Genomic DNA, 18,611 nt, shown 5'->3' with positions numbered 1-18,611 from the left:
CTTCCTTATCTTCTTTTTAGCACTGTTCTTTGACAACTGTTCTTTCCATAGCATTGCTGACACAAGCAGTCCCATACCCTTCATTCCTTTCATCCCCTCCCATTTGTTCCTACCGCCACACCACATTTCCTCTTGGTTTATGGGGCCTTGGAATGGTCTAGGCTCAGCTGGGGAACTAATCCTGGTTAAAAATAACTTAGGCACATAAAAAAGTGTTGAGTTTTAATGTCATTTGCTTGACTTCACTCTCAAGCAGCTGAGCCACCAAATTTGAGGGACTGGTCTGGGTACTGTGATGTATATGCACGGCTGAAAGAATGCAACCAGGAAAAAAAATTAAGTAAGTCCCAAACACTTGACTGGCTTCCTTAGATTTTTTAATTCTTTTCCCAATCACAGCTATTTCACAGTCTCAGTGGGTTTCTTGATATTGCAAGTTCTTTACCTGAAACTGCTCTTGCAGTCAGTAGGAGATCAGGGCAGTTTATTGGATATTCCTCACTGACTTAAATCATCCATGTATTGACTGATAAAAATAGGAATAAACTTTTTGGTAAATGTAGGTAAGTAAAGGCTCTAAAAATATACACTAAAGTCTAATTAAATGTTGATTAAGCTTTTAAAAACCCAGAAAATCTTTATTGATGAATAAAATAGCAGAAGGTTTTATCCTTTTCTTTTTCCAGGTGTAGAGCTGAATTCCTTGCGCCAAATGAAGATACAGAGAGCTGTGACAATGCTTACAGATGTCCAACAGCTCATCTCAAGTGGAGGCAGCGTGAATCAAAAGAATGACGAAGGAGTTACCCTGGTGAGTAGGAACATGTAATCACCACCCTGGAAATATGCATGTATTGCAACAAGTTCAGCATGTTTGCAAGGCAATTCTCTTAAGAAGGAAAATAAACCACAATTTTGGTTGTATCTGGCCTTTTGAATATAGGCGTATGTCAATTCCATGCATAATACAGATTTTAAAATAGGGTAGTGCAACATCTCAGTGACAGTTTTTTTGCTCCTTGCCAGTAAATATGCAACATAAAAATTAATAACAAAAATATTAATATCATAGTTTCAAGCTGCCAGGAGATACTTGTGGTCTCTGACAATCTATGTGAGAGAGGGGCTGAAACTTCACTGAGTGATCCCTTTTGTTGTCTCCTATCTTCTGGCCGACTCCTACTAGAACATGTAGTGATCCCATCTTGATTCAGTGTATTGAAGCATTCACCATGTGTGGACAGGAACTCTTGCTCCCAAATTTGCATGTTATTTGTAATCACGGGATTTCAATATACTTTTTTATGCAAATAGATCTTCTATCCCTTTGTTTTGTCCAGACTTCTACTTCTTCAGCTGCCAAATAATTCCAAATTCATGTGTATTTCCATAGCTTGTCTGTGGAACGTTCCCTTTGTATATAAAAATCTTCAACACCATTACCAATCAATCAATCAATCACTCAATGGTAAATCAGCAGTGTTAATATATTGAATAACTTTTTTAAAGTACTTTGTTTTTTTCTCCAAATACTGTACTAATATAATTAGAGCACTAATAATTATTACTATCATTCTGCATTTGCATTGAATTACATTTCATGATACTGAATTAATATACTGAGTGATTAATGTTCCATACTTTAATACCTGTGCAGTGTTTAACCTATAATCAAAAAATCAGCCTCATATCTGAGATGGTTGCATCCAGCCACTGTTTCTCTCTAGAAACAGAGCACTGTGACTTTTGGGATGGCCACCCCAAGGCAGTCAACAGTTTAAAAACAGGAGGGAAGCAGGGATGGGGTGGGAAGAAACAGCACAAGTTTTAGTTTATTTCATAAAACCATTAATTTACCTTGCAGTTTTCTGATATTTTTACCTAAGCTGCTAAATCACATAGATATTGTACTTAACTTCTATTGCTATTTTAGTCAGAATTGTCTTAGTTAAACTGAGTTATGAACTTAGATAAATCTTACTTTATGAAACCTTTTCTGTAGTTAGCTGGAATAGTTGAAATACATTTCTGAAAGATGTTTAGCAGAACTGCAAATACTGGGAGAAAAACATTGTGTATACTTAGGTTTTTTTGCTGTTTGCTTAGTAGAATGTTGATGAAAGGGATACTTTTTGCCTGAACAGTTTTTATGCTGTAATCCGATTTTTTCAAGGAGTAGATACAAAGTAGGTAATTCTGCTTTTCTTTGAGATTTCTATTACGTGAAACTTTTGTCTGACAAACTGGTGGAAGATACAGACTTGGTTTCTTTATTCATGGGTGTCGAGTCAGCGAGTCTGACATAGTTGTATACATATCAGAGTGTTCTGGGAACAGTGTTTTGTTCCTCTACATCTACCTGTGCAAAAAAGACAAGCATCTCTGTTTTAAGTCTCAAATCAGTTTTGTTTTCTCTTGACAGAATACATATCTAAATCCATTTGTAAGTTAAGATTATTCAAGCAAGAAATTATTGTTGTAAATATATAAATACACACATTCTCATAGATTCATAACACCTACATTTGTGCACATGCAATACAGACAGACGCAGCATATTTGGTAAAATTATTTATTCTGTTGTATTCTCCTGTAATAGTTTTTCTTTGAAAAATTTCAGCTGTAAAGTATTTCCTATGAGCTTTTAAACTGCTTCACAATAGCACTTGTCAAGTTGATGCCTGAATAGAAAATGTAATTTCTTCTGTAAAACACACCCTCTCTCCACCATGAAGCTATGTCAAATTACAGGAAGAATTTGAGGGTTTTGTACATTGGAAATCATAGCATGCAGAAGCAAAGTTCTGCCCCCAGGGGAGTTCTGCACCCTTTCCAGGGGAAGATTTTGGATGAGTTGTACTGTATTCATTCCCTTTGCATCAATCATGTTCATAGTGAAAACTTTATGCATACTCTGCATGTGCAGCTGAACCAAAAATAGCAGATAAGGCAAATAATATCCCAGACTCCCATATCAGTGTTCCTATTCTTACAGTGACTTTGGAACTACACAGTTGTAGTAACAGGTTTCTTGCAAGACCTTTTTATTGTCATTATCCATCCATTTCAATCACAAGAAAAATAATATCTTCAGCTAACAATTCTTCGAGGAGGAAAAGTCATGCAGTTGGGCTGTGTGGTTTGGGGATACAGGTACCGTCTATAATCTCACTTCTCAATTTCTGCAATATTCCTATGCCCTGTTCTTACTGACCAGTGTGAGTATTAAGTCCTTCTGACTGGGGATGAGCAGTTATATTGTGCCAAATTCCAGATTCAGACCTTGTCCCCCTTGTTCCCAGAAGTTAAGGGAATGTTTGAAATCAGAGCAGAGGACTACGAGAAAGTAAAGACCACTAAACTGTAACCTGGATCAATCTCATCACATGAAATACGCGCCCCAACAGTTATGCACCACATAAAAGAAACAATTTCCACCAAAACTTGCAAATTAAAATTTTTCCCTGATGTAGGATTCCTTATTCCATTTTCTTCTCTTACTTTATCATTATTATTGCCCTATTATGTCCTCCCCTTTTTCTCTGTTCACAAGACCTGTTTGGTATTATATTGCTTTTATATTTATTTTGCATACCTGCTATTTGTATTAATTTAAAAAAACCCACCACATCTGTTGGGTTTTTAAATATAAAAAATCTCATTCTATAAATAACATATAGTGGAATTGATTGCAGATAAAAATGCCAAATACATATAGAGCCTTAAATAATAATACATTGCAAAAGATAATGTCCAACTCCTCAAATCAGCCATTAATAAAGATATTTTTGAGTTTCCTTTTTCCCTTTCTTGCCATAACATTTTTCATACTTTATTACTCTTACTGTATTTGCTGCTCAGAGTGATAAGCCAGGAGCAAGCACAGCTACCTTTGAAGTTGTCCCTGCTTTAGCAGCAAGTTGTGCTACTTGTCCTTCTGACCTGAGTTTCTCTCAGTCTGTTACTGCATTTTCCACCCTCCTCCTGTTCCATTTTGTCTCTTAAATGAAGTTTAGAGATACAGAAAATCAACTAAAATTATTTAAAACCATTACCAATTAAAATAATTAAGTATCTAGGGAAGAAATACAAGTATAGGAAATAAAATCTCTGTGGTTCAAAATGGAGAAAGTATTTTTTGTCACTAATTTCATGCTGCAGTTGCAATGTGCATGGTTTGATTATGTGTTAATGAATTTGTTTTGGAGTAGTGTCAGCTTAAATCTGGGGTACTTGAACTGTCTCAAAAGAAAGTTAGTTTTAGGCTCAAAGAGAGCTCAAGCTCTATTGGAATGTATTATTCTACCTGGGCTCATGAAGTCTGAATGTGTTTGAAAGGACGTTTGGTTGAAGTTATATGAAAAGTGATAGTCAGACTAGATTGTTTAGTAGTTCACAATAAGCTAAGATTATTTTTTTCTGGTGTATCTTGTTTATAAATTCTAAAAAAGATTCCGCGGTGGTTTTCTAGTCTGTAGTTGTCACATGTACATTTTGTATTTGCTGTAACTGTGATTTAGTAAAAGGTATGCAATAGCACACCATGGATGAGTTCTTTAAACTGTTAATGTACGCAAAATTTACTTTTTTATCTATTGCAGCTGCATGTGGCCTGTGCTAATGGATACAAGAACGTTGCATCTCTGATAGTTGATCATGGGGCTGATCTCAATGTAGTGGATAATCAGTACTGGACACCCCTACATTTAGCTGCAAAGTATGGACAGGTAAAGCATGATTTTTTCACCTGCTTCTCTTTTCTTTATGGTAGTCTTCTGTAGTAATAGCAAATGCTTTCGAGTCAGGGAGACTATTCTTATTTTAATGTATAAAATTTCCCCATTCGTGTACTACAGATGTCATCTCAAATGACAGAGATAATTTGAGAATGAACCTTGTAAAGCTATCAAACCAGTACAACTCAATCTACCACCAGCAACAGTTTGTCTACAGCAAAAATTAAATTTGCACTGACATTTGAAAGGAAGACAAAATAAACACTTTGTTATTTTTTTACAGACTGATGTCAAAGTTTATTTAGCTAACTTTTTTGCTGCGTGTATTTCTGTGAATAAATGTCCAGGATTCCCTTAATAGTTGCGTTCAAAGTTTTCCAGTGACTGAGTTGTGGAAGTGAGTCCTAGGTTTGGAATTTGGAGGCCATGCCTAAACATGACTTGTGCCTCTTAATAGCCTACCTTTTCACTTTTTCTTCATCCTCATTCTCCCTAGATATCCTCAGTGAGTCTTTGTTACAGTTTGACCACTTTGGGAGAGTTGTCCACAGCTCTCCACCCACCTCCTGATCACCTCTTACCCATAGGTATCTTCCAAAAACCTCTTTGAGGCATCTTAGCTCAGACTTCAGAAAATAAATAACAAGAAAATAGTAAAAATGTAGTAAAAGTAATAGTAAAAATAAATGTGTTTGAGACTAATTAGTTCTGCTCGGATACAGATTTCTCCTTGAGATACCCTGTGCCTGCTCTTTTACAGAGTGTGAAAGCTCAGGATGTTTTCATAATTGATTAAGTCATTCGGTTACACATACATATATATATATATATATATATATATAAATATAAAAATACTGTCCCTGCCCGGCTCCGTGGGGTCCCGCATGCCCCCGCAGCCGCAGGGGTGGGTTCAGTGTTACAGTCGGCAGCAAAGAGCCGAGAAGGGCATTTGTGTGCGTTCTGCCAGGAGCATTTATTGCTGCTACACCGCTGCAGAGGCAAATACAAACATGATCCCAAAGCTCACAGTTTTATCTGGGGAAAAGGTGGGACTAGGGAACGGGGACCAATGGGGAAGCTCTGGGGGAGCGATAAGGTGTAGAGGCTGACAGCCATGTGGGGGAGCCAAACTGGGATAAATTAACAGAACAGAACAAGCATCCTGGGAGAAGCCTTTCTGGTCATCCTAACACGGTGTGGTTCTTGTGGTACTAGGGACTTGTCTTACTGAGAACTCTCTGTCCCTTGTAATATATGTTCACCAGCCACTACATATATATATATATATATGTATAAATATACATATATATGGCCTGAAGTGTGTCTGCAATATTTTCAGGTTGTGTAAATTTACATAGAAAAACTTTCCACAAAGATGTACAGAACCAAAGTTATGTTAGCAAATGAGGTATCGGGGGTATTTTGAATTTACTGTAGATTTAATTTTCTCATCCCATCTTACCCTGCGTTGTTCTGTAATTCTGCTGCTCTCACTGATCCCTCTGCACTCACTCTGCCTGTGTTCAGACTTCAGTAGGGCAAGAAAGCTCTTACTCAGAAGTAAGGGATAGTAGTGATGCAGTCTTGAGCTGAGGTTTCTTATTCTGACATTTTAGGATGGCTTACAAGTGAAGGCTTTGTACTGCAACAATGTGGTTATACTACAGGTGTACATTTCTTCTATTGTGAAGCTAAACATGAGTTTAATTGAAGAGGACTTGAAAGAACTCACTTGAAAGGGCTGGGAAATCAAACTTGCCTTTCCTTGTGTATGTGTAGCATGTGTGTTTCCAACACTAACTCTGGATGACTTGAAATACTCTTGTGAAGTTAGGTATTTTTCTTTTTGGAACAGCACTGTACATATAAAGTTTGTAGCTGAAAGTGGCTAATGGAAAAAATGTCTTTCCTTTTGAAGAATTCCAAGAGCTCAAATGGCTATTTTGTGACATGATCCTTTTTGTTGGCACTTTTGTTGAACTGCATCTCCCTTTATGTCCCAGATGACAATAATGTTAATTCTTACTATTTCAGCAGTTTTCAATGAGGAGTCAGGGACCAGCTGCACTAGTCTCTATACAAGCAGTATGGGTACACACAGAGAAAGCCAATGAAGGAACATTGTACTTTTCTTCACTAAAATTAGCCAAATACAGACCAAATATCTTCCCTTTGTAGTGTCAGTGAATACTAAAATTTAGAGATATCTTATTATCATTATATGTAATTTTCCAGTGTCATTTCAGAGATAAATACAGCTTTCACTTGATTCTGTTTGTAAGAAACAAGTAAATAATTTAAATTCCTTTATAAAGGGATTTATTAGATATCAGGGAAATATTTCTTTCAGTTACTATGCCGTTAGGGTGTTTTTAAAATTTCCTTTCTTATGATGATAATTTTAAAATGTCTTTTAGCCTTAGGATGAATTCACATGCATAACATATTTACAATCCCATTTTGAGTAACTAATTGTAGACTAAAACAAGTATTGTTACTATTTCAGGTAAAAGTAGTATGGCAGAAAGAGAGTAACCTTAGACAAGACATGATTTGGATAGTCTCTTTTAAATTAAAGTATATTTATGAGGGAATAGTCATCTTTTAGCCAAAAATCTTAATGTTCCCTGAGAAAGTCACTAATATAAATTCTGGACTTAATCCCTTACAGTTTCACGCTCTTCTAACACGTATTTGTGGCATTTTTTTTTAAAAGTCACACTTGAAAAACTTGCTACAGTGATAAATCTCTGTCTTGTACTGGAAAACTGTCAGAAAGTCTATTTGGTTTTAGTTTGCTCTCCTTTTAGGTTCTAGGGAGGATTTCTGTCCTTCCAGGAATGTATTTGAACAGCAAAGTAGCCTTTTGTTGTCTTAAGCAATTGTCTAATTGTCTAATAAGCAATGATCCTGTAATTACTGGTCACAGAAATTTCAGAAAACCTGTTTTAAACCATTGTTATTGAACAGTTTGCCAGCAATGGGGCTGCACTACCTGCAACCAAACCACATCCAGTATAGGTATAGTACAGTATTCCAGGAGCCATGAGGACTGACAGTTTTTCCTGTTTATAAAATAGCTACAGATGTATTTTTCATGTGGAGAAGCTTCTCACCTTAATAAAATGCTATTGAATTAGTTATACAAATTGCAGATTTAGTTTTTGAACTATTTTATATTATAGACCTTACATACATATATTTTGCGTATTATTTTACAAAAAAAGTGTTGTGATATGAAGAAATTGTTACACTATTTCAGAGTGACATCCAGACTTAGTTGAAGGACCTGAGCTCTATACATATATAGTTCTATGTGTGCAAATACACAAAATGGGGAAAAACCCACCACATCTGGTTGTTTGTAAGAGCATAGAGATAATAGAGTTGGTACTAATTTACTTTAGTAAGGAGGGAAAAAAAAAAAAGGAGGAACTGCGAAAGTTTTAAATTTATAGTGAGAAAATTTAATTTGCATCTGCACAGGAGGAAACTTCTCAAGAATAAAGGCACTGTAAGCTTCTTGTTACAAATCTCAAGTTGTAAATGAAGTGGATTATAAAAATCTTATTGCTCCATCTTCCACAGTAATTTGTATGTGAAATTACTGGAGAAAGATCAATCTGAGTGAGTTAGTCATGTGAAAGACATTGCATCCACACTTTATAATGAACCTGATTCCTTGGTAATGGCAAACTCATTTTTATTTAGGATGGGGTTCTTAACTAAATTTAGCCAACTAAGTTTAAGGACAACATCAAAGCTTTTCCTTGTCTAATGTGGAAAATCACCTCTAGAAGACAATTCAAAAAATCCTAGGAGTGCATTTAAGGTAAGGGCGATGATTCATTACTTATAGGTCTGACCCTCCTTGGTTATAGAGATCATGGGCAGCTAGCATATGTCAGAGGTGTAATCTGAACATTTTTAAATTCTTCATGAGGAATCCAGATCAAAATGTGGGGCCAAAGGATGGGTGAACTGCCCACTGGTCTTCTGGGTCTTCCAAGTCATCATGAAGTGGGCACAGAGTTGATGCCTTACATTTAGAAAGCATAAAGCTGCACAGAGTGAATCCTAGAGAAGGACTAGAGTTAGATACTTATACTAATCTTATCACAAGCAGAACATAGCAGAATTACTATGCATTATTTCCAGAGAGGGAATAAGTAAGAGTTTTAAGTGTCAGTATGTATTATCTGATGTTGAAAAAAAAAATAATATGTATCTGTCTTTACATACATTTATAAAGAAAACCAGTTTAATGGATAAATTTACCATGTAAAAACATTATTAGTCTGAAAATTGAAACAGAGCATGGGTGAATGATAAATGAATTGTCCTGTTAGTGACAGAGCACGTAGATCCAGAATGGAATATTTTTCTTGCGTAGGAGTACTGGATATTGCTGGTGAGTTTGAGGGTTGTGTACAGGATATGGCTACTGAGTACAGAACAGGGAAGCTGAGGCTACTGCCTGAAGGTCAGTCTCTGTTTGTAAGACAAGAATTTGCTTTACAGGAACAGATTAGGTTATCAATGAGTGCAACAGACTGTTGATTGAAATACTGCCAGCCTGCAGACATTAAAAATAGGCCTGTTTTTAGACAATGTTATTCTGAATTTCTAGGACTGTTGTCATTTCCCCTCCATAAGTATTAAGGCTAATTAGGGTTTTAATGCATATTGAGATATTAACATTATACCAAAAATATTTATATTTTCAAGGTATTAAGATCAGAGTTGCTTACCTTAATAATTTTACCTTAATAAAATGATGGAAAATAATAAGCTCTACAGCACACATCCAAATCTGCATCTGTGACTCAAAAAAATCCACTTCAAAATAAGATTATTAGGGTAACAAAGCTAGCCTCAAGAAATTAGAATATGCCTCAGTCCTCAGTTTAGAGGCATAGAAAGGCACAAGAATTAATTTCTGGGCATAGGGCAGCAATATGGGATACACATCATAAGGTCACCCCAAGACAGTCAGGGTTGCCTGTGGAAATTTAACAGGGCCTTTTGGACATCCACATTTTTAACCCTGTTTTTGATGGCATCTGGAACTCCTTTGTCTCACTCTCATGCAGCAGGGCAGTGTTGGTGTATTTGTGGTTGTTGTCTGTGCACACCAGTGCAAGACACACATCATTGCTTGGGTACCACCCTGCCCGTGCTGGCACTCGTGCCAACTGCAGAAGGGCGACTTCTATTTCTCAGGCCGGCCCCTCAATTTGAATTTGGCACAGCAATCACTTTGTGGACAGCAAGTAATCTGGCATTGGTAGTGCTGTCCCTGCTGGACACCTTCCAGCTGCTGTGATCAGGAGAGCACACACTTGCCCTCCCCATGGTGGGAATATGCTGCAGCTCTGACATTTGCCTTGGGTACTTTGGAACAGTTCCCAGGCACAAGCTGTTTCTTTGTTGTTTATCACAGAAATGTCACCTTTCAAACAGCTATCGGAGACGTGCAGGTCAGAGCTGACTCTGCAGTAGCTTAAATACTACCTCTCCCAAAATTTCATCCTTGGGGAATGATGCCTATGTCTAAACTGTTAAATCACTAAGTGAAAGAGGGCTAGGGATTAAGCCGGGCAACAATCTGGCTCACATTCATATTGTTTAGAGCTAGTTTCCTCTATAGGAGATTAGTCATGTTTGTAGAGAGCTGGTTGGAGTGGTCCAAAAGACAGCCAAGGAGAGAGCTAACAGTTAAGCAGGGTGGATTATAAGGGATACTTAAGCTTCCTTCATTGCACTCTCTTACTTAGTGAGACAGATTTAGCCTCTGGCTTAGGTTTAAAGGGTTCCATGATGTCAAAAAAAACAGATAAGACATTTGCTCAACTGCTGACCGGACCTCTGCAAGAGTAACTCCTGTACTAGCAAGGATTTCTTCCCATCAGTAAATTGGAAATATCCCAAATAAAAAAAAAAAAATTATCCCAAATAAATAAAAAATGTTTATAGATATCAGATGCCTACCTCATGTTTCTTAGCATATTATATACATCCTGTGTCATTTCCAAATCTGTGAAATTGTCATTCTGTAAGTATATTCTCCCTCACACACATTTGGTTGGTCTAAATCGTACCCCTCTGATTAGTTAGTTCGTCAAAACACAACACTTCTTTCAGATTGTAAAAGGGACTCTGCTCCTTGCTGAAGTCACAGAGAATACACCCTCTTACAATGTGAACTAATTTGCTCATCATTACCAGAAGAGATTAGTCATTTGACTCAACTGTAGTCGAGTGACCTGTAGTTTCTTTTTTTCTTTCCTTGTGTGCATATTTTCCTTTAAGAGCTTGAAACAGAAAAAAAATCCACATCTGTTGTTGGAATATGTTTCAATGTAGAGGGATATATGAATTCACTGCTGGGAATGATACTTAATCTCATCAAGTTTGGGCATTGACATAGTAGTTCCTTTGAATGCAATTTCTGAACTTCTGCAACCGCACTCCACAAATGTTTTCAATGAGAAGAGCCTAAAGAAGGGGGTGCTTGTTTAGTGTTTCAGAAAGAATAGATTATAGTCACTCAGGGAATAAATATTTTCCCTGTCAAGTAGTTGGAATCTTTAATTTATGGTCAAAAAATCTAGAGAATGCTTTATCCAGACATATCTCACCCTTTTTTCTTTAGTCTTTTTGTTCATGTTTGGCGTATGTGATTGTACTCAGGTAGAAGAGCCATATTTCCCTTCAGATCAAATTACACTCAGTTTCCTCAGAGAGACCACTTTGGGATTTCTGCTCGTGATATCTTTCTTTCACTCTCAATATATTCACAAAATTTCTATAAATTATTCAAATGCTAGTTGTGGGGAGAGAACATAAGGCAAGAAAACCTAGATTCATGCAATACCAAATGATAAGAAATTAGTTTGAACTTCATATACAGAGTAGACACAATCTCAGCATAAAAAATTACTATAAAATTCTCAGTGTTTACCTGTATGTTTTTAAATCTGAGGTATGCACAGTCTACACTATATATTTGGTTATTTCAGGATCTCTCTGATCAATATAAATTTTATTTTCCTTAAAATTCCATTTATAGTGACTTCCATATATGAGAGGCAAGTATGAAAAAGAAGTCTAACAAGGCTTTTCAGGCACAAACTTTGAGAAGTGGCAGATTTATAAACTTCTCTGTAATATAAATACATAACTTTTAGGACCATAACTTATAAGCATCTTTAAATCACTAGATCACATAATATTTTCCCTGATTTAATTTATTTTTTTCTCTCTCATTTCCTGGTGGATTGAGAAATAGAAATGTAGGTTATCAGTCTTGAAGTAAAGACTGATGAAGTTTTTAAATCAGCTGCAGAAAAACATTTAAGTGACCTTTGTCACTTGTTTTAATAACTGAAAACAGCATTAGGCTTCCTTTTTTTTGCTTGAACTGTTCCAGAGGTTTAAAAGGCATACTCTTAGACCATGTAGGTTAAACTTGCTGACTGCAGAAAGGTGGTGGTGACACTTGGGAAACTTGGGTTCCATTCCAGGCTCTGTGCACGAACAGACGCAGTATTTACGGTTCATTCCCCCCACACATAGCCTGTTTTGTCCCATTGCCTCCAGTCTGTTCCATTCTTATCCTTATTCTATTGCCTTATTGTCCAATTCATTTGCCTGGCTCCATGTTCTTTCCTTACATATTTTAGCCGAATCCTGATTCCTTGCACAGTCAGCTTTCTGCCCCTCCTCCTCTCCCTGGTTCTCATCCAAGCTTTCATTTTTTTCCACTTTGACTTCATGCCAACCTTCCTGCCCTTCTGTCCCACTTGCTTACAGTCCTAATCTCCTTTGTTCAATCTCAGTGTTTTCATCCTCACATGCCACTTTCTTCTTTCATTTTTCTGATTAGTCTGTTTCTACCTACATCCTGGCTCCTTGCCACATTTCTCTTCTTCCCTTTCACTTCATTTATTTCATGCTGTTAGTTCCAAATTCCAGCTTTTTATCTATGCCCTCTTCTATTACACACACTTCCCCCCACCACCCCCATGCTTTCTACCCTGCTGCTAGTCTTATTCCCACAACCTACTTTTTCTAATCTGTTCCACTTTGCTTACCACAGGTGGTTATGGTCCCCTTTTTTCTGCACTCAAATAGAAAAAAAAATCATCCTAATCTATATTTTATTAAGAAGGGAGATCTGTAATGAGTTTCAGACATCATTTCCTGTGTTTAGAGCAGTACTGTGGATCAGATTTGCAATTGCAGAGGAAATGCTATTTAGCCTCTGAACACTGCTGCTCTTTTTTAGGACTTTACATATGAAATTTTGTCTTAAAGGGACATACAGTTATCTAAGGCATACTATTATGTAATGGAGAACAAATACATGATCTTAAAAGCTGAGTTCATGGAAACTCTAATGGCTTAATAGTTACCTTACTCTCTGATGCTGGGAGTCTGTCTTGGAATTTGTTTTACTCCCCAGTAGTAAGGTTCCTAACCTACATTTTTCTTTTTTATGTCCTTGATGCTTGGTAAAGTGCCTATTATCACCCCATTTAATTAGTTAAATAGGCTCCAGTGTTATTCTGAGGAGTCCTATTGCTCCATGACTTATCTGATCTTATTTATTTGATCTATGGAATATATGGTTAGCGTTAAACTACAGCACTTCTATCACAGAAACTTGGTCATTATAATAATAACAGTACTAATAAGAATGGAAACTACTTCCCTGATTTTTATTATTTTTATTGCAAATCTTTTGAACATCCAACTGTATATTTAAATAGAGCAGCTGTTACTGGTTCTGCTAACATGTGGAGCTACAATGGACTGTACTAGCAAAAGGGGGCTCCTTGATTTATGCATTGTAATAAAAAAGCCCTGTCTTATAATCATTGGGTAGCTGATTTTTTCAAAGGTTTGAAATTTGGCTAAGTTTTGATGATTTTCCAAGCAGACAACAAAAAGAATATTCTCAGCCTATGGAATTAATCTTCTACCTAATAAAATCTTCAAATCATACAAACGCTGGAGCTCACAAGGACAAGTAAAATATTTTTCCACACCTGGCTACCAGAAGTGATTAATTTTTGGTTGCTTTATTTTTCTGTCTAATTAAAAAAAACCAACCCTAACTGAAAAATCATAAGCATTCACAGGCAGCAGTCCTAGAAAACTGCCTAACAAAAATCACACAATCAGGTAAATATGCACTTCTCAACCCATTAAGATAAATTTTAGCCATAGGAGCAATAGAAGACCGGTGCTTATGAGTACAGATATAGGTCATTTTACTCAGTGGTGAAGACTGCAGATTATAATGACGTAACCAGTGATATTTCTTGTATTCTGTCTAGAGGTTTTGTTGTGTTTAGTGAACATACACCTTAGATATTAAAACAATACTTGGTGATTTTACTGGATCTCACACAATAGTGTGAGATAGATGGTTAAAAATAATACTGAATTTGATCCAAGACTGTTGTTCCAGTAGTTTCTTATTGTATATCTTTGTCTCACTGTGGATGAGCACATGCTGGGGACCACATCCAGCAAAAATGAAGTGGTAACCTGAGAAGTGACAGCAGGTAGAACAAAATTGCAGGAAGAAGGTGGGGAGGGCTGAGGCAGAGAGAACTGAGGAATGGATTTGAAGAAGTGCCTGGGAAATAAAAAATGGATAAGGAGGTTAGGAACCAAAAGGTTGATGGTGAACCAGGTTGCTTAAGAATGGTAGAATATGTCCAATGTTGAAACAGACAGAAAGGAGTGGAGAAGTAGAGAGAAATATTGGTGTTGACAGGGAAGAAAAGTGAAAGATGGAAGGAATTTACTGTTGGGGGTTCATGCAAATCAGATAATGCATATTCATCACTGTGCAAAACAGCACATGAGGACATTTGCATAAAACCTCCAGCTTTCTGAATTTACAACTTAAGCAGGTATGTCTCTGATGGTAAAGAAAGGAGAATAAATGATCTGAGTTAGTGTCTCTGGGACTGGGACTTGGATAATAAGGGCTGAAAGCTCAGGTAGAGCCAGCAGTTTATTCTTTGCAGGTGCTGGCACACACCTAATGTCTTGTACATGGCTTCAGAGGAAAATACCCGACCAGAGAAGAGAGGAAGACATTTTTCAGGAATACTGGTTCTGCTCTCCAGCTAATTCATTAGCAGTAAAAAATAGCATGGTTTGAGAGCAGTTTGGAGATGCCTTTGCAGCCTCAAGTGCATAGAGAGATTCTTGAGAAATCTCTGCTGTTCCTTCATGCCCCATATTTCCTACTCTGTCACTGCAGTTACTTATCTGTGGGAAGAGGCCTTGCAGTCTGGCCAACACTGTCTCTTGTCCCATTGCTTGGCAGCACAGAGAAGAACCTGGCTCCATCCTCTGACACCTTTCCTTCAGACACTGATAGACATTGATGTGGTCCCCTCTTAGTTGTCTGTTCTTCACACTGAACTGGCCCAACTCCCTCAATCTATCCATGCAAGGGAGATGCTCCAGTCTCCCAATCATCCCCATTTCCCTCCACTAGACCCACTCTAGGAGCCCCATGTCTCTTTTGTACTGAGGATCTCAAAACTGGATGAAGGGGCAGATGCCTCCTCAGCAAGTTCGCTGAGGACACAAAGCTGAGAGCAGTGGCTGATACCCCAGAGTGCTGTGCAGCCCTTCAGAAAGACCTCAACACTCAACATGGTGGAGAGATGGACAGAGAATTGTCTGAAATTCAGCACCTGCACCTGGGGAGAAATAATCCCCTGCACCAGTGCAGGGTGGGGGCCAACCCACTGGAAAGCAGCTCTGTGGAGAAGGACCAGGAGTCCTGGTGGACAACAAGCAGCCATGAGCCATCAGTGTGTCCTTGTGGCCGGGAAGGCAAATGGTGTTCTGGGGTGCATTGCCTGCAGGTGACCCTGCCCCTCTACTCAGCCCTAGTGAAGTTGCATCTAGAGTGCTGCATCCAGTTACCCTTCTAGCTTTTTATTTTCAGTGTTGTACTCCATGTTTCATTAGGTTTAAAGAAATTTTCAACACCTCTCTGGACAACCTGTGCCAGAGTTTGGTTGCCATCACAGTGAAAAAATGTTATGTGATGTTCAGAAGAACCTTCAGTTTGTACCTGTTACCTCTTGACCCATCACTGGGCACCATTGAAGAGCTTGTCTCTGTAATCTTTATACCCTCCCCTCAGGTATTTACCCGCATGGATTAGATACCCCTGAACCTTTGTTTCTCCAGGTTGAAGAATTCCAGCTCTCACAGTTCTTCCTTATATGTGAGGTGCTCCAGCCTCTAAATCATTTAATGGCCTTTTGCTGGACTCTTTCCATGTCACTTTTGTATTGAGAAGTTCAGAAATGGACACAGCACTCCAGGTGTGACCTCACCAGTGCTGAGTAGTGAGGAAGGATCACCGTCCTTAACCTATGGGCAACACTCTTCCTAACTGCTGTTCAGGAAACCATTTGCTTTCTGTGCAGCCAAAGCACATTCCTTGCTCGTGTACGACAAGGTATTTACCAGAACCCCCAGATTCTTTTCTGCAAAGCTCCTTTCCATTTGGGCAGCCCCCAGCACGTACTGGTGCCTAAGGTTGTTCCTTTGCACTTGGTCATGTTGAGCTTCATGAGGTTCTTGTCTGCCCATGTCTCCAGCCTGTTGAAGTCCCTCAGGATGGCAGCACAGCCCTCTTGAATATCAGCCACTCCTCACATTTTAATGCCAGTGAATTTTGCCCTATCAACCAGATCATTAATTGGGATGTGAAACAGGACTGGAGAGATCCCTAGGGTACAGTGCTGGTTACTGGCCTCCACCTAGTCTGCTTGCCACTCATCATCAGCCCAGTCACTGGGCCATTTTTCAGTCCATCTGAGTGGTGGAATGGCCCACTGCCTGTTTCTCTTTGGCAAGCATCATGTCAGAGCAGGTTGTGAATGGATGTTCACAATGTAGCTTCACCAATATTTTTAAGACTTCCTCACTAGTATAAGGCATAGCCTAGAAGTAGTACAAAAATAGGTGTCTTAAAATGTATTAGTGATGGCCAAAGTCACAGCCCAATGTGCCATAGGAACTGGAGCCTGAATGCTGTATGAGTGGGAATACATAAAGCATGGAGAGTCTATGAATTCCTTTGAAAATGAGGGCCAGGAGCTCCTGGCTTGGTGAGAAAAGAAGGAGCCAGGGGAATGTAAATGGTGGGACTTTCAGATTAAAGCATGAGACAGGAAAATATTCTTTGCAGAACCATTCTCGACAGTCAAAGGCTAAAGTATTCAGTAAGAGAAGTCAGAGAGAGGCAGAAAATTGCAATTTGAGCAGAATACCAGGAAAATAGAGACAGACATGCTTTATTAATATAGAAAAGGTAACAAATATTGTATTTTGGGAAGGAGGGTATTTAAAGGTAAGATCTAAAAGGAAAAAATTAAGGTCTAAGGTGTTTCCTAGTGTTCTGTCAAAAGGTACTGAATAAATAATTAAGAGTATAAAAGAAGCAGCAAGACAAATGGTATTTTATAAGCAGATATTTTAAATAACTGCCATTACTGTGGCATTTTCTTCACAGTGAGTCGTAACACTGTCTAATTTTTTTAATTTATATGAATTGTCAAAGACTACACTGGAAGAATAGGAGAATATATATATATATATGTAGACATACTAATTTTATTCATAGGTTCTGCAATAGTTCATTAGATATGATGTTATTTCTTGACAGTCATATGTATGTTATTTGTAACGCTAGAATTGAAATACCTTTGCTTAATGGTAATTTGCTGTAATTATTCTACAAACATTTCTACTGTTAGATATGGCAATTGTATTTTAAAACAGTCCTAAAACATTAGTGAATGAGGCAAATTCCAATGCAGAGAGTTGTGTATCCAAAAGCAGGTTATTGAAGTTGTCAGTGACCTGAATACCTTAGTCCTTGTGACATGCATCAAGAAGTCCCAGCAGGAGATATTTCATTGGCAGCAGGAAACATTGATACTGGAGCATGGGATTTCTTGTGCTCTAAATCCAAACCTTTGGTAACCCAAAAAGCTGTGAATTTTTGCTAAACTAAAAATGCATTTAAAACCTCCTTTCTTTGATACAATTACTACCACTTTTCAGAGATTATGCAGTAGCTCTATAAATAAGCATGTTCCTTTTTTTTCTAATAAAAAAAGACGTACATATGTATCTATTTCTACATGTGTTGCGAGTTCTCAGTGGAAAGCAGATCTAATTGGATTTGGAAATAAAACTGTTATGGCTTCCCCACTTCTTGGAGTTTGCTGAATTTTCTGCTGTTACTGCAAGAAAAGAAAGCCAGCATTACAAATCTGAGGAGACCAAGATCTTTTTATTTTTACAGAAATTTGCAACAATATTTTCTTGGTTTTCTATGATTAGAAGCTTGGGGTTTTCTTTGCATTTAATGGATTCTTCATTATCATGTTTTTTTCTAGTAAGTTGCTTCCTGTGTACTGAATCCATATTGAATTTTTTTTTTTTTTATTGCAATGGTTTCTTTCCTGTTTGTTTATTTATTTATTACTTGGGTTTATGCCAAATTATCATCCTTTCTCTTAGCTGACTTCCAATTTAGGTCTCATTTATCTCTAGGGCTGTTCTTCTACTCTGAAGAATCCTTTCTTTCCTTCACAGCTTTTTTTCCCCTGTGCTCATCCTGGCCTCTTCTGTTGCTTACACTTATATTATACATTCTATTTGCTTTAGCATGTATTCAAAAATGCATATAGTTCTCTCATTTAGTTGGGCTCTACATTCACATTCTAAAAGTAATTTTTGTTCCTTATGCAGCTTTTCACTCCTTTCTCACTAACCAGTTTATCAGGATAGACATTGCTACAGCCTTTGATGGGA

At 37.6% G+C, this 18,611-nt stretch overlaps 1 protein-coding gene across 5 annotated transcripts in view; it reads left to right on the top strand.

The window, feature by feature from the left end:
- Positions 1 to 18,611, top strand: part of MYO16 (myosin XVI) — a 377,180-nt gene that overhangs the window by 175,312 nt on the left and 183,257 nt on the right. For all 5 annotated transcript variants that reach the window (XM_032100576.1, XM_032100572.1, XM_032100573.1 and 2 more), the window contains exons 6-7: positions 687 to 811; positions 4,602 to 4,727. In XM_032100576.1, coding sequence (XP_031956467.1) covers positions 687 to 811; positions 4,602 to 4,727 — 251 coding nt within the window. The remainder of the gene's footprint in view (positions 1 to 686; positions 812 to 4,601; positions 4,728 to 18,611) is intronic.

This window comes from Corvus moneduloides, chromosome 2 (genome assembly GCF_009650955.1).
Source record: "Corvus moneduloides isolate bCorMon1 chromosome 2, bCorMon1.pri, whole genome shotgun sequence".
NCBI lineage: Eukaryota > Metazoa > Chordata > Aves > Passeriformes > Corvidae > Corvus > Corvus moneduloides.
Note: the sequence above shows the minus strand (reverse complement) of the source record. Positions and strands in the feature narration are given on the sequence as shown.